The following is a 24,560-nucleotide window of genomic DNA, read 5'->3' as shown; positions in this document are numbered from 1 at the left end:
TTCAGAGACAAAGGTCAAAAGTCAGTTTGTCTCCTTGCAATGCAAATACTTTTCCTTGTGACTGCAGAGTTCCAGGATTTTGTAAGATAAACTGTCTGACCCATGTGAAATGAAAGGCTTATCAGGTTTTTCCTAACACACAACACTTACATACTAAGGCAACTTTACATACATTTCAAAATATATTTCAGTAGCTGGAAAGACATTTTTTGTACTTCTGTGTGATGAAAAAAGCCAGAACACTTTGTTTGGTGATGTGCAAATGATAAATGTTTTCTGAAACCCAATTGTAACAAATTATTGTTAATACACTATATAGTTTTATCAGTAAAGCTTCAAGTTAGTGGGTAGGTTTTTGGACATTTCTTTGAAATTTACTGTCTGTAAATGACAGTGCGCTACCACATCATGTTTTAGTTATACATTTATTTAAAGTGAGTGTTCAAACATAAAGTGAGAAACAATCCGCCCTGATGGCAAAGCTATTAATGAACTAAGAGGCAAGTCATGCATGGATCATGTATACCCTATATGTGGGCTAGATTTATTGTACATGGAGCAAATGTTTAGAGTATTTAATCAAACAAAAGAGGATTGTTTTTTACAGCAGAAATGGTGAACTCGAAGGTGCACTCATATGTGAGAATGAAGAAAAAGGCGACTGTAAAATACAATATTTCCCAAGGATCACACAATTTGAGATCCGTTTCTGGCTTAAATACATTACAGTTAGGTTGAGTAGATTATTCAATCTACTCGACCTGCAGGTCTAGTAACATTTTTGACACTGAATGTAAAACCAAAGGGAAAACATAGCTAGCACAATGATAATATTATAAATACTGGTCGGGCCATTATGGAGTTCTAGATTGTAAGGTATGAGCTTTCATTGAGCATATTCATGCACTTTGAACAAGTTGGTGCTCCCCTCTGGCCTTCCTACTCACTGTGCATGCTCAGTGGCCTTTGGGACATTTTGGGACATTTTTAATTCTATAATTAAATAAATAATGAACAAACCAAAATTGAACAAGAAGAGACATCCCTGCGAAAGCTTAGAATGTAAATGACCCTGTTTAGGCATTTCTGTAAATAATTGGGTCCTAAGTCAGGAATAATGTGTATGCTAAGTGTTCATCTTCAGATTGGATTTCTAAGCTCTAGAGGAACAAATGCAGTTGACACAAAATGAGATTTATATGCTGAAAACACTTAATTTGTCTAGGCAATTGAGTCTGACAAACACCAGTGTCTCTTTGTCAGATAAAAGCATTCATTTGAAGAAGTGTGCTAGGACATGCACCTCTGTGTAATCCCCAGAGCACTCTGAATAATAGAAAATAGTCCTTACTATTGCTTTAAGCTGCATCACATGATCACATGCTAATACTTCTGCTAATAGCACTCAAGATTGCCCATTTCATATTCAGTAATCAGGTATTTATCAGAAGTCATAAGAAGTGTCCTTCGACTCTTAAAAGCTTTGTTTCTTCTCTCAACAGTTGCCTCATCATTTAGTCTGGATAAACATTTAGCAATTTTTTCTTCCTCCATTTAGGGCACCCATTTATCCAGTAAAGCAATTTTGAGAGGGCATCCTCAAAATGTGAGAAAAAGTAACCATAAATTTGAATGTCTTAAGAATACTAGTGCCACCCTAGCCATGGTTCAGATAATGCACCTTAGCATTCCAGCATGCACATTGTTAAAACAATTTTCGGTTTGTCCTAGGAGACAAAAACAGAGATAACCGAGCATGAACAAACACAGCAATTCCTATGATTGAGTCATTGCATATTATTCCTTTAGACTCTGCAAAATATACATTCCCATTGCTGCATTGCTTGGCCGGGCTCAGCTCTGTAGTAAGTGCTGCCTCCTTCATTCTCTTGATAGGCTAACTGAATGTCTCGTAAAGCATCAGTGGTCTACCCCAATCATCACTTGTCTCACAGACAGCATCACAAAGCAGTATTGGTCGAAATGCTCAGCAAGAATTGGCAACATCCTTAATATGTAATGTAGAAGAAGCACACAGTCCAAAAAGAAGTTTCATCCATTTATCTGTTGAATTCAGTAAGAATATTCCTTCATGTTACAGCAGTGTTTGGACTTTCTGTCCATATATTTTGCTGACCACAAGTGTTGCACCCTCTTCTGTAGGTATCTTCAGAGGTCGCTCACTCAGTCCAGCTTTTTAGGGGATTGTGTATATTTTTTAAAGCATTGCACTTCTAGTTCAATAGATCTATTCTGCTGCTTTGAACTCTTTGGTTGATCAGTAGTCGAAGCAGTGATGCCGCGGATCGGTGTAGGTTCTGGCTTTGGACTTGCATCTAAGACAGTCTCCCATATGGAAGCTGTAAATCCTATAGAGATGTGAGGGGATCAACATTTGGAGATAGAGGAATTGTATTAATTTTAAATCTGGTATACCAAAGTGATGGACATTTTTCACCTATTAGTCTCCAGAAAAATCGAACCATACATCTCTGGACTATTTGTTACAGGCATTTTTCAATGCAACCTTTCGCATTCCCACATTCACCTTCTACAGTAAAGTTAGCACAATTTTTTTTTTATCTGTGCCCAGACTCAAAAGTTGCTATAAACACCTCAAGTGGTGTTTCTTCTTCCATTGTCCCATTATAGCAAGTCAGTCATGCAGCACAGTTAAGCCAGTCCTCCTTTGGAATTTCAACCCCGCAATGACGTGCTGCTGGGAACTACTGTGGGAGGAGCTGATGTAAATAAGGCATGCCTACAGAGTCTTTAACAAAGGATTCAGCTGAAGATCTTTTTTTTATTTTATTTTTAGAAATAATGTCTTGTGCATCTGTTAATGTGCAATCAACCTCACCACTTGTTTTATCTGTACAGCAAGCTATAATAGATCAAAGAGATCCCTCCAACTCCCAACAGTGATTGGAATTAATTGGAGCTTGTCAAGGGTGTCTCTTTTCTTGCAATCTTTCCAGACCAGGCCACAAACAAGTGAGTTCGGCTCTCTAAAGAATGATTTATTCAGTACCACCAAGGCATTAAGAAAGTGATTAAACAGATGCAGTCCTATGAACATTTTAGTCAGGATAACCATCCCTATTTCAGGCAAAGCAAGCCCTTTACAAGAGGCTATTTATTTATGCGGCGTGCTCAATGATAGGAGTATATTCCCAGAGTTAAGATCTACATCAGAGTTGTACGTTCCAACAATAAAATACCTAAACATGGATAGAGCCTTTGCATCATTGGCTTCAGCAGCCAACGCTGCCCTTGAGGGAAACTAGTATGCGTTGCTCCGATTGACACACAGCTCTGTCAACAGGCAAGAACCATCAGCCTTCTTCATAACCTGAAAAAAGTCTGTCATGAGGTCGTGAATGCAGAGTACCATATTATGTGCCTAGAGTGACATGATGTGTTTACTTCACTACCCTGCAAAACACCTTGATCCAATCATTTGAGGTCAATGGTATCATGGCTAGAACAAACTCCTGGGGCAACATATGGCAACCTTATCAGGTGCTGCGATTGATATGAGTCCCCTAATAGACTTGCTACTTAGTGTACGTAACGTTTAATCTAACTTGTGTGCATAAGACCAACAGTACTAGCATACATCACTGCATGGAAGTATTCCCAGCCCAGCATATTGAAAGCCTTTTCCTTAGGAAGGCTAATGATAACTGTGGACCTTCGTCAGGAGGTAGACTTTGTCAGGTGCAGCAAATGTCTGAAATTAAGGGAAGTGCATTTTGGATGCTGACACCTTTTAGATGTCTTTTGGGGAGATGCGTGCCACAAATTTTATAGACAAATTAACACTGACACTGAGTGATAGAAACATCTGTTCAAGAGGTCCCTATTAGGTTTGGGAATAACCACTAATGTGTCTTCCCTTGTGTATTGGGAATCTATCCGAACAAGGTCTCTTACCTCTAATCAGCATGCAGATAGCCACCCTAATCTTGGGTGCACTTATTGGGCTTATGTTATTTTGTTTGGTTCACTAGGACAATAAAGGTTCATTTCACTAGGAATCAATCATTTTACCACTGCCACCACCCACCCCTTCCCTCTTCAGCCTCCTCCCTCTTCTTCCTCCTCCGTCTTCATCCAACTCCCTCTTCATCCTTCGCCCTCTTCATTCTCCGCCCTTCTCCCTTTACATCCACCTCCTTCTTCCCCCCTTCACCTACCTTCCTCGTCCCTCTTCATCCACCTCCTCTCCTAATGGTAGTTCCATCAGAAACATTCTAAGTAACATACAAAACCCTGTGAAATTAGTTAATCACGCTTGGGGAAGACTCTATTGGATTTTAAATACAGGTTTAATTATTTTGAACGTAGAAATAATAATTTTGTGTTTCATTATCAAATGTTTAATAACTTTTCATAATAGATTTCAACCCTAAGATCTATTTTCATTGTTTTTGTTTTGCTACACTTTGCATTTACCTTTATAATCAAACAATAAAAACCTATAGAAATCATTCCAGCTGTTGCAGATGACTTCGTATAAAAAATATTATGTTTCTGTTTTTTGTTTCGATGCAGGTTACTAATTATTAAAACAGTTTTAAGCAATTTTTGCTTCACTATTTCTAAATTGAATTTGTAATGTTACTGTTGTGAAAAATGTGCAAAAAATGACTGAAACAAGCATTGAAACAGAAGTTGAAAGGTGAATATTTACAAAACTGGGCTATAGAAATGTTCATCATTCATGTGTACTTCTTTTTTTACTAGGCCAGCTCCTCTTTTGAAAAATGCACAGCTGTCAGAGTCCAAAGCTCGTGAGTGCTATCTTCAGATAATACAGTACATGAGGAGAATGTACCAAGATGCTAAGCTTGTGCATGCTGACCTCAGTGAATTTAACTTACTGTAAGTTGTTAAACAAAACAAAAGTTGTATAATGTTATTCTGTCAATTGGTTGTTGTTTGTTCAGGGCCTCCTTGTATGTTATGTGACGTTACATTGCTCCTATTTTTAATTTTAATTAAATGCATATTGTTTATTTTGCAAAGTTTACCAACTGAAAATTCAAGAACGTAAAGAGCTGAAATTGTAGCATATTTGTCTTATGTCGTGTATGTTTGCTAAATCTCTACACATCAAGACACCCCCCTCTTCTCCCTTAAGCAGGGTTGGCAAGGGCCAGTGCATTTTAGGAGTTATAATCGGTTTACTGTTTTTGAAGCAAATCCCTTGAACGCAGTTATTTGGGAAACATAAGTCCAGGACTGCAAGCCTGTTGTGCCGTCGGCATTGAATGATCTGACAGCCATAGTGAAGGACATGTAGCTTTTTCATTTAATCTGCTGGCTGAGCCTCCTTTACGTCAGTGTTTTCTGCATTGTGAAATGATGACCTGTGGTTCTCCATCTAAAGACACCTTGGTTGTAAACTCCTTTGTATCTTACAATTCCCCATAACTCTCAGCTACAGAATGAAGCTTATTTGTCACTTCCCAAATTCATTAGGATTTTGGAATAATTGGAGAAATTGAAGTTGAAAATATTCTGATTGGTATTGTTTCTATACTTGAAGTGGCCGTCAAAAATAGGAGCTAGAATAAGATCATCAATCAAGACATATTGTGCAATGACATGCTTCCAGATTATAATAGCCTGAATGGGTCTCAGAGCAGTGTCATAGAGCCAAAGGCTTTCCAACATTATACAAAAAAAACGCTATCCATCTCGATCCCTATGGAGGATTTATAAAAGAATATGTCACATGATATTAGTTTTAGGACTAAAAGACAACCCACCTTCCGAATTTTCTAATAAGAGACTGTTTTTCAACTCAATTGAAAATGTATTTCGTAGCCAGGTTGAGAACAAGGATTACTCGTGTATTAGGCTAAAACCTTTAGCTCTTACCTGATCTTCGTTCAGGTACACGTCACTTAAGTGTTTCAGTATTTACAAGAGCAGGACTGAAGATACATCATAGCAGAAAATATCTCCACAGATCTGCGTGACTGTGAAGTCATAGCACTATCTTACTCGTTTCATTGTACAGAAATATGATTTATTAGGAATTCTTCTGTGTCCAGGACTTCATAGCATCTTTTGTATTCATGTTTTTGCTACTGTAAAATCAGAGGTAATTTGGCATGAGGATCATAGAATGAAGTGACTATTACGTTACCTGGAAACAGGGTGATTGTGGGATGGCTGTTTCAGAGTATGTTTATGTTACATTAGCAACATAGTAACTCTAGGTTTTTCCTCAATGAACAGGATTGCAAAAGGACAGCAAAAGTGTGCAGATGTTTTATACTGTTGAGACACACAAGTATTTATTTTGGACCTAGGTAATGGGCAGCTACCAAACGGGTTTTGAAGAGTTCTTTTGAGTGAGAACTAAGTACCACAGTGTAATTACACAGCACCCCTTACATCTGAGCACTGTTTCTAATCATCTGCATATCTTTTAGACTTCAGGGCTTTATGCTTCTGCACCTCAAAACCAGTGGATCAATTGCTTTTGCCACACAACAAACTTAAACTCTCCCATACTGACCACTCAATAGGATTTATTTTATGAGAATCCTCTGCAGAGCACCAGCCAACAGGTCTTGACCTCAAAATGTGAAAACTTCATTCAAAGCTACTGAATCTCTGTCGCAGGAGAGGTGTGCTCTTTAGTATCTTACCACCAAGAGGTGCTCCTGCTATCATTTAGCCTACACTTTAGTGACCTCTGAATCCTTACTAGGAGAAAGAGCGGAAAAACAGATCCCTGCATATTACTTCCCAAAATCGTATTGTATAATCCCTGTTATTTTGCAGCTTTCAGGATATAGCTGCACTGGGAATAGCTGTGTAAGTTTGTTGTTTTTTTCTCCTGCAAAGGTATCACAGTGGAGAAGTGTATATCATTGATGTCTCTCAATCAGTGGAGCATGATCACCCACATGCTCTGGAGTTCCTGAGGAAGGACTGTACCAACATCAATGGTGAGAATGAATACATTCATGATTAGCGTTAGCGATCCCAAGAAACATGTAATGATATTTGATTCTATTTATCTTGCTGCTTTCGCAACATAATAGTCCGTTAATTCTATTTTGCAAGCAGGGATATGTAGGCTGCTGATTGCAAGAAAGCACTCTTTCGGTTACATAGATTCAGCAACCCTTACTTTTCCTATTATACTGCTGTAATACTCATCCTATACTACTGTAATAAGGATTCAGATAAAAAAGTGATGGGTGTAATGCTTTACAAAGTCTCAGCGATTGATTATTATTTATGCCTCACTCCAGTTTAGCATTTTTTGCCCACTGCGCCACTCCATATAAAGATCAGCCATATGCAATCAGGCTTGCTCCTGCTCCAAAAGGAACTGTACAACCTGAACTTCCATGTCCCCTCTAGACAGTAACAGAAGCAACCCAGAATGGTAACAACATTGCACCTCATCAGTTTGGTGCAAGCTGAAACCCATGGCACAGTAAGCATGGAACCCCTAAATGGGCCAATTCCTAAGGAGTCTCATTAGAAAAATAAAGTGTTGGGAGAAATGGTTGAATTGTCCATCATCTTTTGCCTACTCTACCACTCCAGACACTCCCAGCCTTATGCAAATCACGTCTTGCTCCTTTAGGAACAACTTAACTTGAATTGCTGGGCATGGTACCCTCTAGCCAACTTCAATCTTATTGGGCATCAACTGTGCATGCTGTGCTACTGGACTCAAGCTTCATTTCACTGATGGCTCTATGGTTGCTTGTGTTCCAGTTAACAGGGGATCTGACTTTCAGCCAGCAATCCGCTCACCTCTGTGGAAATGAAGCAAACCACAATTCCGCCACATGCAGCAAATTCGCATGGACTGAACAAAGAGCAAATACATTTAAATTGAGCAGAAGAAAAAACAAATCTGATATATAACTGAAAACACCTTATTTGAGGTAAAAATAGGTAAAATATGTAATGCGAACAGCACAGCATAAATTTGGCTAAATATAGAGATTTACTTTAAGACAAAGACTGATATCTGTTATGACTTTTCTGATTAGCAAAAAAGTGCATTCCTGCTGCTTTGCAAGCCAGTCGTGCTGGAGTAACAAAAAAGAATGCTTTTCAATTCTCCAAAGTTAATGCACAAATCAGTATATGTAATTTCCATAGATTTATTTGGTCTTAGTATGTTATATCCATGTAATGAGTTTGGAAAGGTCTTGTGTGTTACCGGAAGTAAGCATGTAAATTGAGCAAGAAATGTAATCATAGTTCAAAGACTGTGCCTAAAGGGTACAGTGATAGGGTGTTGGAATCTGAGAGGTGATAACAACCTTCCACTAGCCAAGTAAAGAAAGATGCACATCCATCAAGAACTTGGCCTTCAGCAATTTTGTTTTAGTTTGACGGTCATTTGTTTATAAGATCAATTTTTAAAAATTGCTCTCTAGACTGATCACCAGAATGATGCAGTGAAGGAACTCTCTTATAAGGGAATACTATTGTGTGCAATGGTAAAGTATTGGAATTTTCCATTGAGCAGACCGCATGGGACCATAAACTGCTTAAGAAAAACCCATGATGAGGCTTAATTGATGACTGATATGGGGAATGTGGAATTCCAAAGGCGGGTTTTCATTCATTTGGTAACGAGTAAACATGAGTAACATGAATAAATTCCACTGGTATTTGAAAGTCTAGGAATAAGCTTAGTAAGTTGTGGACCCAAAATCTTTCTTCAATTGTATGTTTTATGCAAAGGACAAAATAGCAGAGCGTTCCAGATCTTGTGACGGTAGGGAGACTTTTAGTGGCTAAAGCAGTGGTCAACAGAAGCCAAAATGCAGTGTTTTGTTTGGGCCAGTACTTTAAAATGTATTTATGTGGTGACTGGAAAGCTATGCAATCTAGGGTCAGCAGATACAGTTGTGTATGATTTAGATGTGAAGTTGAGAAAAGCTGTTGCTGCTTTACTTTTTACTAGCTTGGGTTTCTTCACAGATCCATTGGAGAATCTTTTATATGAATTGTACGAAAATGAGTTTCGATGTGCGGGAATCTATTGTCTTAAAAAAAAATCTTCCATTCAAAATAGCTATCTTCTCATCAGCAGACAAAGCTGATCCTGGCTACCACAAATTTGTCGGAACATGGTGGTCAATCGTTCTTTACCCCACTGGTAATTGATTAAAATTCCATCACCCCAAAGTATTGTGAAATTTTAAAAAGATGCCCTTTGAGCACTAGACTCAGTTGTAGATGCTTTTATCGGACTCCGAAGCAGTGTTTTTATTTTCATCCAGTGCACCCACAAGAGTATGCACCTCTGCAATAAATAAGTGGAGTAAGTTTCAGTTAGATGTCTTTCTGCAACTTGCCAACCATAACAAGAAAGTGTATTTATTGATATAATAATTTGTTGGCAGATTTCTTTTTCAAACATGGTGTTGCCGTAATGACGGTGCGAGAGCTGTTTGGTTTTGTGACAGATCCTTCCATCACTGAAGATAACATCGATGCCTATTTGGAGAAGGTACGATTTACTCTATTGTTGGTTTGGAACAGTTAAAGACAGGCTTCATTTTGCACTAATGCATTTTATTTATTCTCTGAATTCAGGTTCATGATTTTTACTCGTCATTGTAATACATCTCTCTTTTACAGAATTTTTTTTCCACGTTTTGTTTTTTATTACCCTTTTTATTAAGCACCTGCTCAGTACGTCCTACAGAATGTTGATTGTTTAACAGCAATGGACTTGCAGATCTAAACAATACAATTAGTAGAAGACGCAGTTCACATTTTGACAGTGCAACATTTAAATCTGAATCCCATCCCAGAGGCAACTTCTGATTTCCTATGGGCCCCCCACCCCGTATTTCAGCCAATTGCCCCATAGCTCCATTTCTGGGGACAGCCCCTACTTTGATATATCACTTGCTCAGCCCATTGGCACCAGTCTAGATCAGCCTCCCAGTCTTCAAGATTAGGTGGTCTGTTGGCCACCAGGTTTTTGCTATATTTCATTTGGCTACTCCCACTGCAAATGCCAGCCAGATTTTTTGGCATCCCTCCCACTCCTCCTCACCAGTTAACTGTAGTAGGAGCCACGGTGCTTATAAGGGGACCCTGGGGCCAGACACTGAGGTCATTACTTGCAACATCGCCCGCCAATAGTGCTGAACGAATAGACATTCCCACAGTATATGGTAGAAGGCCCTCACCTGCCCACATCCTCTAGCGCATTGATCTGGCTCGCATCTCCCCAGTTAGAACAGCAAAGTCCTGGGGAAATATGACCTATGTAGTATGCACAATTGGGTGAAATTAAATATTGCCCGAATGGCCACTTCTCAGGGGCTCTGTATTGTCTCTACCAATCTTCGTCCTTGAGCAGTCCTATATCTCCCTCCCAGGCCTCTCTCAACACACCCAATGGATCCGGGGGTTGTTCATGAGTCTTTTATACGTCAGGGAGACGGCCTTTTGTGACATTGAGTCAAGAAGAAGGAGGTCTTCCAGGGGTGAAGACTCCGGCAGTACAACATGCCGTCTCAAAGCATGTCCTAGTTGTAGGTGTCTATAGCATTCAGTCTCAACCATCCCATATTCGGCGCATAGACTCTCAAAAGTGATGTAGGTACTATTTTTACAGATGTCTCCCAGGCAATCGATCCCTGTATGTTCCCATTTGGTAACCCCCAGTAGCCTTCCCACTTCCTGCAAAAAGTTCACTGTCCCACATATCTTGTTTTAAGCATTGTACATATAAGCTCAGAGTACATTTAAGTAAATGCAGTGTGAACTGCATCGCTTTTCATGAGCCACTTTCAAGCTTCCCGTACTCTTAATTTTTAGAATTAGTATTTTCTTCCTGCTGTAATATGAATGCATTACCAAGCCAGATATAACTAGTCAAAACATATGTTTCTATTGTCCTCTCAGGCATACCTCAGTATATTTGAGCTGCCTACCTTAAACTTTTTTGTTGTTTTGATTGGTTGCTGCACGTATGCTTAATGCATTTCTCTGCAGAAACACTTTATACTTCAGCAATAATATGGGTTAATTAGGGGTCCTTCACAGGAACCACTGTCTTTTAGGGATCTAATTGTCTGGTCCTTATGGAAGGTCTCTCACAGCTCACAACAAGATGTCCTATTTACCACTTCTTTAAGGAAAAATACTTTTTCCAGCCAGTTTAACAATTTGGATCAAAAACTAATTTTTCTCCCCCATGAAACCATTCCTCCTGCATCTCAAGGCATGGTAGATTTGTAATAGCTGAAGCTTAACTTGGAGATATTGCAGCTTAATAAGACAAGGGTAACTCGATCACTCTCCTTGCGCCATACTGGTATCTGATTTGAAAATATTAAACATTATAATTTATCTATGTACCTGACACTAAAAACTGCAGAGCAAACATGCCTAAAGGCAACATTTATTTTGTTTTTGTTTCACACAAAAAAAAAAACTTTTAGAACACTCTAAATGAAAATTAGGGCCCTTCAACTATGAAATGGTATTCTAATTTCTGTTAAAAAGAAAAATGCGCATTTAGACAACACTCTTGAAAGAAAGAAAAAAATGATTCTTCTGCTTTAGGGCATCAAGAAACTCCACTATTACAGAACATAAAGCAGTGATTGATAAATAAATTCATTTTCCAATCAGTGGCATGAAAAACCAGAACTTTAGGAGTAGTATGTTTCATATTTTTGTATGTTTTTAGATTCATTCATCATTTTTATAGGAAATATGTGGAACCACTGCAAGATTTTGTTCTGTGTAACCAACGTTAACATAGCAAATGCTTCTGGTGGGATTTGTTACATACATACATTCTCATACATTTACATACATTTTGTCACTGTCTTCAGTCTGCACACCTCTGAGCATCTTGGGCTTTTGTGAAGCTCTTGCAGTCTTGTCTGCCATTGACCCTCAGGGAAGCAGGTTGATCAGAGGATTTTCCAGAGGTAATAGCCTTCTATTTTGGTTAAATGTGGGTTATCGTGTTTTTTTCATGTATAGGAGTACTCTTGTTGGGAATTACTGCCCCCCAAAAATGACCTTCTCAGCTATTGCTTTCTCACTATTGCAGAAATTAAGATTTGAAACTAGTCTCCCTTCCGACTAGGCAGCCCTTTTACAACTGAAAATAGAGCAGAGTCCATTGTAAATGATTGGTATGCCTCCCGTACAGATAAAGAGGTCCTCCTCTCAGCATTTCGTATGGAAGTGGATGTATCATAAGTGACCATTACATTACATACAAAATATCTCATAGTACTAAGGTTTTCACCTTCTTTCTTTCATGGCATCTCCATTTTTTTCAGGTCGGCTTACTCAAGCTCATACAACAGTAACCATAGTACCAATGTCCTCTTTGTTTACTTGCTCATTTTTGAAATGCTGAATTTTTCTCTCAGATTGCCAAAGCCTATCGTTGTAGGAACACCCAAGATACTGACCTCTGTAGCATTAGCTTTGTTCCCCTGCATTTCCATCTTCGATTCAAGTTTGAATCCTCAAATTTTTGACTGTTCTTGGCTGCCTCCTCAAGATGCATTACTAAGTTTCCATAGGTGCGACCCTTGGCTTGGTGTCAATCGATTACTTTTTCTTTTCAACCAGTCAAGCTATCCTTCTAGTACAGAGACTTTGGATTCAATTCTGTTTGTGGTGCTTTTCAAGTCCTTAAGTGTTTCCGTAATCAAGAATTCTGCATGGGTCAGTTGAATCTCCCCTTGGAGTGGTGCAATTGCATCACCTTCCCTTGTCACTTCTGGCCAGGGATTTGAGCATAAAAATGGTCCCTTCACATTCTTCGCCTTTTAGTTTTTGGCAGGCATTTTGGCCTGTGCCATTCTCTTCTTTTCCACCTAGCTTGTATTGGTAGCTGTAGGAGGCTAGGTTCTGGTTGCAGTATCCCCCTACTTTGTGTCTGGTTTTTATGCAACACCATGAAGTGCACTTGGTACCTGCTAACCAGGTTCCCAGTGCCAGTGTTTTGTCCCCAAAACAAGACACCTGGTCACTTGATCCCAAAGTGGCCAGGTCTTTAGCATCTCTGTAAGTCCCTAGTAAATGGTACCTCTGCTATCTACAGCCTAGGTACTAAAGAGGGTTCCTTAGATCTAAGCATAACTTGTGCCACACTAAGGTACCTGTAAGGAAATGCCTCCTTGGCATGGTTGCCCCCTGACTTTTTGCCTTTGCTGATGCTATGTTTACAATTGAAAGTGTGCTGAGGCCTGCTAACCAGGCCCCAGCACCAGTGTTCTTTCCCTAACCTGTACTTTTGTATCCACAATTGGCAGACCCTGGCATCCAGATAAGTCCCTTGTAACTGGTACTTCTAGTACCAAGGGCCCTGATGCCAAGGAAGGTCTCTAAGGGCTGCAGCATGTCTTATGCCACCCTGGAGACCTCTCACTCAGCACAGACACACTGCTTGCCAGCTTGTGTGTGCTAGTGAGGACAAAACGAGTAAGACGACATGGCACTCCCCTCCGGGTGCCATGCCAGCCTCTCACTGCCTATGCAGTATAGGTAAGACACCCCTCTAGCAGGCCTTACAGCCCTAAGGCAGGGTGCACTATACCATAGGTGAGGGTACCAGTGCATGAGCATGGTACCCCTACAGTGTCTAAATAAAACCTTAGACATTGTAAGTGCAGGGTAGCCATAAGAGTATATGGTCTGGGAGTCTGTCAAACACGAACTCCACAGCACCATAATGGCTACACTGAAAACTGGGAAGTTTGGTATCAAACTTCTCAGCACAATAAATGCACACTGATGCCAGTGTACATTTTATTGTAAAATACACCACAGAGGGCACCTTAGAGGTGCCCCCTGAAACTTAACCGACTATCTGTGTAGGCTGACTAGTTTTAGCAGCCTGCCACAAACCGAGACATGTTGCTGGCCCCATGGGGAGAGTGCCTTTGTCACTCTGAGGCCAGTAACAAAGCCTGCACTGGGTGGAGATGCTAACACCTCTCCCAGGCAGGAATTGTCACACCTGGCGGTGAGCCTCAAAGGCTCACCTCCTTTGTGCCAACCCAGCAGGACACTCCAGCTAGTGGAGTTGCCCGCCCCCTCCGGCCAGGCCCCACTTTTGGCGGCAAGGCCGGAGAAAATAATGAGAATAACAAGGAGGAGTCACTGGCCAGTCAGGACAGCCCCTAAGGTGTCCTGAGCTGAGGTGACTCTAACTTTTAGAAATCCTCCATCTTGCAGATGGAGGATTCCCCCAATAGGGTTAGGATTGTGACCCCCTCCCCTTGGGAGGAGGCACAAAGAGGGTGTACCCACCCTCAGGGCTAGTAGCCATTGGCTACTAACCCCCCAGACCTAAACACGCCCTTAAATTTAGTATTTAAGGGCTACCCTGAACCCTAGAAAATTAGATTCCTGCAACTACAAGAAGAAGGACTGCCCAGCTGAAAACCCCTGCAGCGGAAGACCAGAAGACGACAACTGCCTTGGCTCCAGAAACTCACCGGCCTGTCTCCTGCCTTCCAAAGATCCTGCTCCAGCGACGCCTTCCAAAGGGACCAGCGACCTCGACATCCTCTGAGGACTGCCCCTGCTTCGAAAAGACAAGAAACTCCCGAGGACAGCGGACCTGCTCCAAGAAAAGCTGCAACTTTGTTTCCAGCAGCTTTAAAGATCCCTGCAAGCTCCCCGCAAGAAGCGTGAGACTTGCAACACTGCACCCGGCGACTCCGACTCGGCTGGTGGCGATCCAACACCTCAGGAGGGACCCCAGGACTACTCTAAGACTGTGAGTACAAAAACCTGTCCCCCCTGAGCCCCCACAGCGCCGCCTGCAGAGGGAATCCCGAGGCTTCCCCTGACCGCGACTCTTTGAACCTAAAGTCCCGACGCCTGGGAGAGACCCTGCACCCGCAGCCCCCAGGACCTGAAGGACCGGACTTTCACTGGAGAAGTGACCCCCAGGAGTCCCTCTCCCTTGCCCAAGTGGAGGTTTCCCCGAGGAATCCCCCCCTTGCCTGCCTGCAGCGCTGAAGAGATCCCGAGATCTCTCATAGACTTCCATTACAAACCCGACGCTTGTTTCTACACTGCACCCGGCCGCCCCCGCGCTGCTGAGGGTGAAATTTCTGTGTGGACTTGTGTCCCCCCCGGTGCCCTACAAAACCCCCCTGGTCTGCCCTCCGAAGACGCGGGTACTTACCTGCAAGCAGACCGGAACCGGGGCACCCCCTTCTCTCCATTCTAGCCTATGTGTTTTGGGCACCACTTTGAACTCTGCACCTGACCGGCCCTGAGCTGCTGGTGTGGTGACTTTGGGGTTGCTCTGAACCCCCAACGGTGGGCTACCTTGGACCAAGAACTAAGCCCTGTAAGTGTCTTACTTACCTGGTTAACCTAACAAATACTTACCTCCCCTAGGAACTGTGAAAATTGCACTAAGTGTCCACTTTTAAAACAGCTATTTGCGAATAACTTGAAAAGTATACATGCAATTTTGATGATTTGAAGTTCCTAAGGTACTTACCTGCAATACCTTTCGAATGAGATATTACATGTAGAATTTGAACCTGTGGTTCTTAAAATAAACTAAGAAAAGATATTTTTTTCTATATAAAAACCTATTGGCTGGATTTGTCTCTGAGTGTGTGTACCTCATTTATTGTCTATGTGTATGTACAACAAATGCTTAACACTACTCCTTGGATAAGCCTACTGCTCGACCACACTACCACAAAATAGAGCATTAGTATTATCTATTTTTGCCACTATCTTACCTCTAAGGGGAACCCTTGGACTCTGTGCATGCTATTCCTTACTTTGAAATAGCACATACAGAGCCAACTTCCTACATTGGTGGATCAGCGGTGGGGTACAAGACTTTGCATTTGCTGGACTACTCAGCCAATACCTGATCACACGACAAATTCCAAAATTGTCATTAGAAATTCATTTTTGCAATTTGAAATTTTTCTAAATTCTTAAAAGTCCTGCTAGGGCCTTGTGTGTTAAGTCCCTGTTTAGCATTGTCTTTTAGAGTTTAAAAGTTTGTTAAAAGTTTGAAATTAGATTCTAGAAACAGTTTTAGATTCTTAAAAAAGTATTCCAACTCTTAGCAGAATAATGTCTGATACAGAGATGCAGGTGGTGGAACTCGACACCACACCTTACCTCCATCTTAAGATGAGGGAGCTAAGGTCTCTCTGTAATATAAAGAAAATAACCATTGGCTCCAGACCTACCAAAATTCAGCTCCAGGAGCTGTTGGCAGAGTTTGAAAAAGCCAACCCCTCTGATGATGACATCACAGAGGAAGAAATTAGTGACTTGGAGGCCAATGTCCCTCCTCCAGTCCTAAATAGGGAGAACAGGACCCCTCAAGTCCTGTCTCCAACTGTATTAGTCAGAAATAGTGAGTCCCTCACAGGAGGGTCCCACATTTCTGAAATCACTGAGGATGCTCTCAGTGAAGATGACCTCCTGTTAGCCAGGATGGCCAGAAGATTGGCTTTAGAGAGACAGCTCCTAGCCATAGAAAGGGAAAGACAAGAGATGGGCCTAGGACCCATCAATGGTGGCAGCAATATAAATAGGGTCAGAGATTCTCCTGACATGTTAAAAATCCCCAAAGGGATTGTGACAAAATATGAAGATGGTGATGACATCACCAAATGGTTCACAGCTTTTGAGAGGGCTTGTGTAACCAGAAAAGTGAACAGATCTCACTGGGGTGCTCTCCTTTGGGAAATGTTCACTGGAAAGTGTAGGGATAGACTCCTCACACTCTCTGGAAAAGATGCAGAATCTTATGACCTCATGAAGGGTACCCTGATTGAGGGCTTTGGATTCTCCACTGAGGAGTACAGGATTAGGTTCAGGGGGGCTCAAAAATCCTCGAGCCAGACCTGGGTTGACTTTGTTGACTACTCAGTGAAAACACTAGATGGTTGGATTCAAGGCAGTGGTGTAAATAATTATGATGGGCTGTACAATTTATTTGTGAAAGAACACCTGTTAAGTAATTGTTTCAATGATAAACTGCATCAGCATCTGGTAGACCTAGGACCAATTTCTCCCCAAGAATTGGGAAAGAAGGCGGACCATTGGGTCAAGACAAGGGTGTCCAAGACTTCAACAGGGGGTGACCAAAAGAAAGGGGTCACAAAGACTCCCCAGGGGAAGGGTGATGAGACAACCAAAACTAAAAATAGTAAAGAGTCTTCTACAGGCCCCCAAAAACCTGCACAGGAGGGTGGGCCCAGAGCCTCTTCACAAAACAATGGGTACAAGGGTAAAAACTTTGATCCCAAAAAGGCCTGGTGTCATAGCTGTAAACAGCATGGACACCAAACTGGAGACAAGGCCTGTCCCAAGAAAGGTTCCACTCCAAACTCCCATCCAGGTAACACTGGTATGGCTAGTCTCCAAGTGGGATCAACAGTGTGCCCAGAGCAAATCAGGGTCCACACTGAAGCTACTCTAGTTTCTGAGGGTGGGGTGGATTTAGCCACACTAGCTGTCTGGCCGCCTAACATGCAAAAATACAGACAGCAACTCTTAATTAATGGGACTAGAATAGAGGGCCTGAGGGATACAGGTGCCAGTGTCACCATGGTGACAGAGAAACTGGTTTCCCCTGGCCAATACCTGACTGGAAAAACTTACACAGTCACCAACGCTGACAATCAGAGAAAAGTACATCCCATGGCAATGGTTACTTTAGAATGGGGAGGGGTCAATGGCCTGAAACAGGTGGTGGTCTCCTCAAATATCCCAGTGGACTGTCTGCTTGGAAATGACCTGGAGTCCTCAGCATGGGCTGAGGTAGAGCTAAAAACCCACGCAGCAATGCTGGGTATCCCTGAACTGGTGTGTGTGAAAACAAGAGCACAATGCAAGGCACAGGGTGAAAAAGTAGAGCTGGAGTCTGGAAAAATGGCCCAGCCTACCAAGAGAACAGGAAAGTCAGTTGGGAAGCCAACTGCAACACAGCAAAAGAAAGGGAACCTCTCTTCTCAGGAAGAAGTTCTGCCCTCTGAGGGAACTGAGCCTTTGGAGCTTGAACCTTATCAGGTTGAGCTCTTAGGCCCAGGGGGACCCTCCAGGGAAGAGCTGTGTAAGGGACAAGAAACCTGTCCCTCTCTTGAAGGCCTTAGGCAGCAAGCTGCTGAAGAGTCCAAAGGCAAGAAAAATGGAACACATAGGGTCTATTGGGAAGATGGGCTCCTGTACACTGAGGCCAGAGACCCCAAACCTGGTGCCACTAGGAGAGTGGTAGTGCCTCAGCTGTTCAGAGAGTTCATCCTAACATTGGCCCATGACATTCCCCTTGCTGGACATTTGGGACAAACCAAGACGTGGGAGAGGTTAGTCAACCACTTCTACTGGCCCAATATGTCCAACATGGTTAAGGAGTTTTGCCTCTCCTGCCCCACCTGTCAAGCCAGTGGTAAGACAGGTGGGCATCCAAAGGCCCCCCTCATTCCACTTCCAGTGGTGGGGGTTCCCTTTGAAAGAGTGGGTGTGGACATAGTTGGTCCACTGGAACCTCCCACAGCCTCAGGAAATATGTATATCCTGGTAGTAGTGGATCATGCTACCAGGTATCCTGAAGCTATTCCCCTTAGGTCGACTACTGCCCCTGCAGTAGCCAAGGCCCTCATTGGTATCTTTACCAGAGTGGGTTTCCCTAAGGAGGTGGTGTCTGACAGAGGTACCAACTTCATGTCAGCATACCTAAAACACATGTGGAATGAGTGTGGAGTGACTTATAAATTCACTACACCATACCATCCACAAACTAATGGCTTGGTTGAGAGATTCAACAAGACATTAAAAGGCATGATCATGGGGCTCCCAGAAAAACTCAAAAGGAGATGGGATGTCCTCTTGCCATGTCTGCTTTTCGCTTACAGAGAGGTGCCACAGAAGGGAGTAGGATTCTCCCCCTTTGAACTTCTGTTTGGTCATCCTGTAAGGGGACCACTTGCCCTTGTTAAAGAAGGCTGGGAGAGACCTCTCCATGAGCCTAAACAGGACATAGTGGACTATGTACTTGGCCTTCGCTCTAGAATGGCAGAGTACATGGAAAAGGCAACCAAAAATCTTGAGGCCAGCCAACAGCTCCAGAAGTTTTGGTATGACCAAAAGGCTGCACTGGTTGAGTTCCAACCAGGGCAGAAAGTCTGGGTTCTGGAGCCTGTGGCTCCCAGGGCACTCCAGGACAAATGGAGTGGCCCTTACCCAGTACTAGAGAGGAAGAGTCAGGTCACCTACTTGGTGGACCTGGGCACAAGCAGGAGCCCCAAGAGGGTGATCCATGTAAACCGCCTTAAGCTCTCCCACGACAGGGCTGATGTCAATCTGTTGATGGTAACAGATGAGGATCAGGAGGCAGAGAGTGAACCTCTCCCTGATCTTCTGTCATCAGACCCAAAAGATGGTACAGTAGATGGAGTGATCTACTCAGACACCCTCTCTAGCCAACAGCAAGCTGATTGTAGGAGAGTCCTACAACAGTTTCCTGAACTCTTCTCCTTAACCCCTGGTCAGACACACCTGTGTACCCATGATGTGGACACAGGAGACAGCATGCCTGTCAAGAACAAAATCTTTAGACAGTCTGACCATGTTAAGGAAAGCATCAAGGTGGAAGTCCACAAGATGCTGGAATTGGGAGTAATTGAGCGCTCTGACAGCCCCTGGGCTAGCCCAGTGGTCTTAGTCCCCAAACCTCACACCAAAGATGGAAAGAAAGAGATGAGGTTTTGTGTGGACTACAGAGGGCTCAATTCTGTCACCAAGACAGATGCCCATCCAATTCCAAGAGCTGATGAGCTCATTGATAAATTAGGTGCTGCCAAATTTCTAAGTACCTTTGACTTGACAGCAGGGTACTGGCAAATAAAAATGGCACCTGGAGCAAAAGAAAAGACAGCATTCTCCATACCTGATGGGCATTATCAGTTTACTGTTATGCCCTTTGGTTTAAAGAATGCCCCTGCCACCTTCCAAAGGTTGGTGAATCAAGTCCTTGCTGGCTTGGAGTCCTTTAGCACAGCTTATCTTGATGATATTGCTGTCTTTAGCTCCACCTGGCAGGATCACCTGGTCCACCTGAGGAAGGTTTTGAAGGCTCTGCAATCTGCAGGCCTCTCTATCAAGGCATCCAAATGCCAGATAGGGCAGGGAACTGTGGTTTACTTGGGCCACCTTGTAGGTGGAGGCCAAGTTCAGCCACTCCAACCCAAGATCCAGACTATTCTGGACTGGGTAGCTCCAAAAACCCAGACTCAGGTCAGGGCATTCCTTGGCTTGACTGGGTATTACAGGAGGTTTGTGAAGGGATATGGATCCATTGTGACAGCCCTCACTGAACTCACCTCCAAGAAAATGCCCAAGAAAGTAAACTGGACTGTGGACTGCCAACAGGCCTTTGACACCCTGAAACAGGCAATGTGCTCAGCACCAGTTCTCAAAGCTCCAGATTATTCTAAGCAGTTCATTGTGCAGACTGATGCCTCTGAACATGGGATAGGGGCAGTTTTGTCCCAAACAAATGATGATGGCCTTGACCAGCCTGTTGCTTTCATTAGCAGGAGGTTACTCCCCAGGGAGCAGCGTTGGAGTGCCATTGAGAGGGAGGCCTTTGCTGTGGTTTGGTCCCTGAAGAAGCTGAGACCATACCTCTTTGGGACTCACTTCCTAGTTCAAACTGACCACAGACCTCTCAAATGGCTGATGCAAATGAAAGGTGAAAATCCTAAACTGTTGAGGTGGTCCATCTCCCTACAGGGAATGGACTTTATAGTGGAACACAGACCTGGGACTGCCCATGCCAATGCAGATGGCCTTTCCAGGTTCTTCCACTTAGAAAATGAAGACTCTCTTGGGAAAGGTTAGTCTCATCCTCTTTCGTTTGGGGGGGGTTGTGTAAGGAAATGCCTCCTTGGCATGGTTGCCCCCTGACTTTTTGCCTTTGCTGATGCTATGTTTACAATTGAAAGTGTGCTGAGGCCTGCTAACCAGGCCCCAGCACCAGTGTTCTTTCCCTAACCTGTACTTTTGTATCCACAATTGGCAGACCCTGGCATCCAGATAAGTCCCTTGTAACTGGTACTTCTAGTACCAAGGGCCCTGATGCCAAGGAAGGTCTCTAAGGGCTGCAGCATGTCTTATGCCACCCTGGAGACCTCTCACTCAGCACAGACACACTGCTTGCCAGCTTGTGTGTGCTAGTGAGGACAAAACGAGTAAGACGACATGGCACTCCCCTCCGGGTGCCATGCCAGCCTCTCACTGCCTATGCAGTATAGGTAAGACACCCCTCTAGCAGGCCTTACAGCCCTAAGGCAGGGTGCACTATACCATAGGTGAGGGTACCAGTGCATGAGCATGGTACCCCTACAGTGTCTAAATAAAACCTTAGACATTGTAAGTGCAGGGTAGCCATAAGAGTATATGGTCTGGGAGTCTGTCAAACACGAACTCCACAGCACCATAATGGCTACACTGAAAACTGGGAAGTTTGGTATCAAACTTCTCAGCACAATAAATGCACACTGATGCCAGTGTACATTTTATTGTAAAATACACCACAGAGGGCACCTTAGAGGTGCCCCCTGAAACTTAACCGACTATCTGTGTAGGCTGACTAGTTTTAGCAGCCTGCCACAAACCGAGACATGTTGCTGGCCCCATGGGGAGAGTGCCTTTGTCACTCTGAGGCCAGTAACAAAGCCTGCACTGGGTGGAGATGCTAACACCTCTCCCAGGCAGGAATTGTCACACCTGGCGGTGAGCCTCAAAGGCTCACCTCCTTTGTGCCAACCCAGCAGGACACTCCAGCTAGTGGAGTTGCCCGCCCCCTCCGGCCAGGCCCCACTTTTGGCGGCAAGGCCGGAGAAAATAATGAGAATAACAAGGAGGAGTCACTGGCCAGTCAGGACAGCCCCTAAGGTGTCCTGAGCTGAGGTGACTCTAACTTTTAGAAATCCTCCATCTTGCAGATGGAGGATTCCCCCAATAGGGTTAGGATTGTGACCCCCTCCCCTTGGGAGGAGGCACAAAGAGGGTGTACCCACCCTCAGGGCTAGTAGCCATTGGCTACTAACCCCCCAGACCTAAACACGCCCTTAAATTTAGTATTTAAGGGCTACCCTGAACCCTAGAAAATTAGATTCCTGCAACTACAAGAAGAAGGACTGCCTAGCTGAAAACCCCTGCAGAGGAAGACCAGAAGACGACAACTGCCTTGGCTCCAGAAACTCACCGGCCTGTCTCCTGCCTTCCAAAGATCCTGCTCCAGCGACGCCTTCCAAAGGGACCAGCGACCTCGACATCCTCTGAGGACTGCCCCTGCTTCGAAAAGACAAGAAACTCCCGAGGACAGCGGACCTGCTCCAAGAAAGGCTGCAACTTTGTTTCCAGCTGCCTTGAAAGAACCCTGCAAGCTCCCCGCAAGAAGCGTGAGACTTGCAACACTGCACCCGGCGACCCCGACTCGGCTGGTGGAGATCCAACACCTCAGGAGGGACCCCAGGACTACTCTGATACTGTGAGTACCAAAACCTGTCCCCCCTGAGCCCCCACAGCGCCGCCTGCAGAGGGAATCCCGAGGCTTCCCCTGACCGCGACTCTTTGAATCCTAAGTCCCGACGCCTGGGAGAGACCCTGCACCCGCAGCCCCCAGGACCTGAAGGACCGGACTTTCACTGGAGAAGTGACCCCCAGGAGTCCCTCTCCCTTGCCCAAGTGGAGGTTTCCCCGAGGAACCCCCCCCCTTGCCTGCCTGCAGCGCTGAAGAGATCCCGAGATCTCTCATAGACTAACATTGCGAACCCGACGCCTGTTTCTACACTGCACCCGGCCGCCCCCGCGCTGCTGAGGGTGAAATTTCTGTGTGGGCTTGTGTCCCCCCCGGTGCCCTACAAAACCCCCCTGGTCTGCCCTCCGAAGACGCGGGTACTTACCTGCAAGCAGACCGGAACCGGGGCACCCCCTTCTCTCCATTCTAGCCTATGTGTTTTGGGTACCACTTTGAACTCTGCACCTGACCGGCCCTGAGCTGCTGGTGTGGTGACTTTGGGGTTGCTCTGAATCCCCAACGGTGGGCTACCTTGGACCAAGAACTGAACCCTGTAAGTGTCCTACTTACCTGGTAAAACTAACAAAAACTTACCTCCCCCAGGAACTGTGAAAATTGCACTAAGTGTCCACTTTTAAAACAGCTATTTGTCAATAACTTGAAAAGTATACATGCAATTTTTATGATTTGAAGTTCCTAAAGTACTTACCTGCAATACCTTTCGAACAAGATATTACATGTTAAATTTGAACCTGTGGTTCTTAAAATAAACTAAGAAAAGATATTTTTCTATACAAAACCTATTGGCTGGATTTGTCTCTGAGTGTGTGTACCTCATTTATTGTCTATGTGTATGTACAACAAATGCTTAACACTACTCCTTGGATAAGCCTACTGCTCGACCACACTACCACAAAATAGAGCATTAGTATTATCTATTTTTACCACTATTTTACCTCTAAGGGGAACCCTTGGACTCTGTGCATGCTATTCCTTACTTTGAAATAGCACATACAGAGCCAACTTCCTACATTGGTGGATCAGCGGTGGGGTACAAGACTTTGCATTTGCTGGACTACTCAGCCAATACCTGATCACACGACAAATTCCAAAATTGTCATTAGAAATTGATTTTTTGCAATTTGAAAAGTTTTCTAAATTCTTAAAAAGACCTGCTAGGGCCTTGTGTTAGATCCTGTTTAGCATTTCTTTTAGAGTTTAAAAGTTTGTAAAAGTTTGAATTAGATTCTAGAACCAGTTGTAGATTCTTAAAAAGTATTCCAACTTTTAGAAGCAAAATGTCTAGCACAGATGTGACTGTGGTGGAACTCGACACCACACCTTACCTCCATCTTAAGATGAGGGAGCTAAGGTCACTCTGTAAAATAAAGAAAATAACAATGGGCCCCAAACCTACCAAAATACAGCTCCAGGAGCTTTTGGCAGAGTTTGAAAAGGCCAACCCCTCTGAGGGTGGCAACTCAGAGGAAGAGGATAGTGACTTGGAGGAAAATTCCCCCCTACCAGTCCTATCTAGGGAGAACAGGGTCCCTCAAACCCTGACTCCAAAAATAATAGTCAGAGATGCTGGTTCCCTCACAGGACAGACCAACACCTCTGAAATCACTGAGGATAACCCCAGTGAAGAGGACATCCAGTTAGCCAGGATGGCCAAAAGATTGGCTTTGGAAAGACAGATCCTAGCCATAGAGAGGGAAAGACAAGAGATGGGCCTAGGACCCATCAATGGTGGCAGCAACATAAATAGGGTCAGAGATTCTCCTGACATGTTGAAAATCCCTAAAGGGATTGTAACTAAATATGAAGATGGTGATGACATCACCAAATGGTTCACAGCTTTTGAGAGGGCTTGTGTAACCAGAAAAGTGAACAGATCTCACTGGGGTGCTCTCCTTTGGGAAATGTTCACAGGAAAGTGTAGGGATAGACTCCTCACACTCTCTGGACAAGATGCAGAATCTTATGA

The 24,560-nt window shown here is 43.7% G+C and overlaps 1 protein-coding gene across 1 annotated transcript in view; it reads left to right on the top strand.

Moving 5' to 3' along the window:
* RIOK1 (RIO kinase 1) overlaps positions 1-24,560 on the top strand; it is a 297,153-nt gene that overhangs the window by 187,900 nt on the left and 84,693 nt on the right. The window contains exons 10-12 of the mRNA XM_069217290.1: positions 4,750-4,887; positions 6,868-6,971; positions 9,405-9,511. Of these exons, the coding sequence (XP_069073391.1) occupies positions 4,750-4,887; positions 6,868-6,971; positions 9,405-9,511 (349 nt within the window). The remainder of the gene's footprint in view (positions 1-4,749; positions 4,888-6,867; positions 6,972-9,404; positions 9,512-24,560) is intronic.

This window comes from Pleurodeles waltl, chromosome 2_1, assembly GCF_031143425.1.
Source record: "Pleurodeles waltl isolate 20211129_DDA chromosome 2_1, aPleWal1.hap1.20221129, whole genome shotgun sequence".
Lineage (NCBI taxonomy): Eukaryota > Metazoa > Chordata > Amphibia > Caudata > Salamandridae > Pleurodeles > Pleurodeles waltl.
This window is presented reverse-complemented; position numbering and strand designations above follow the sequence as displayed.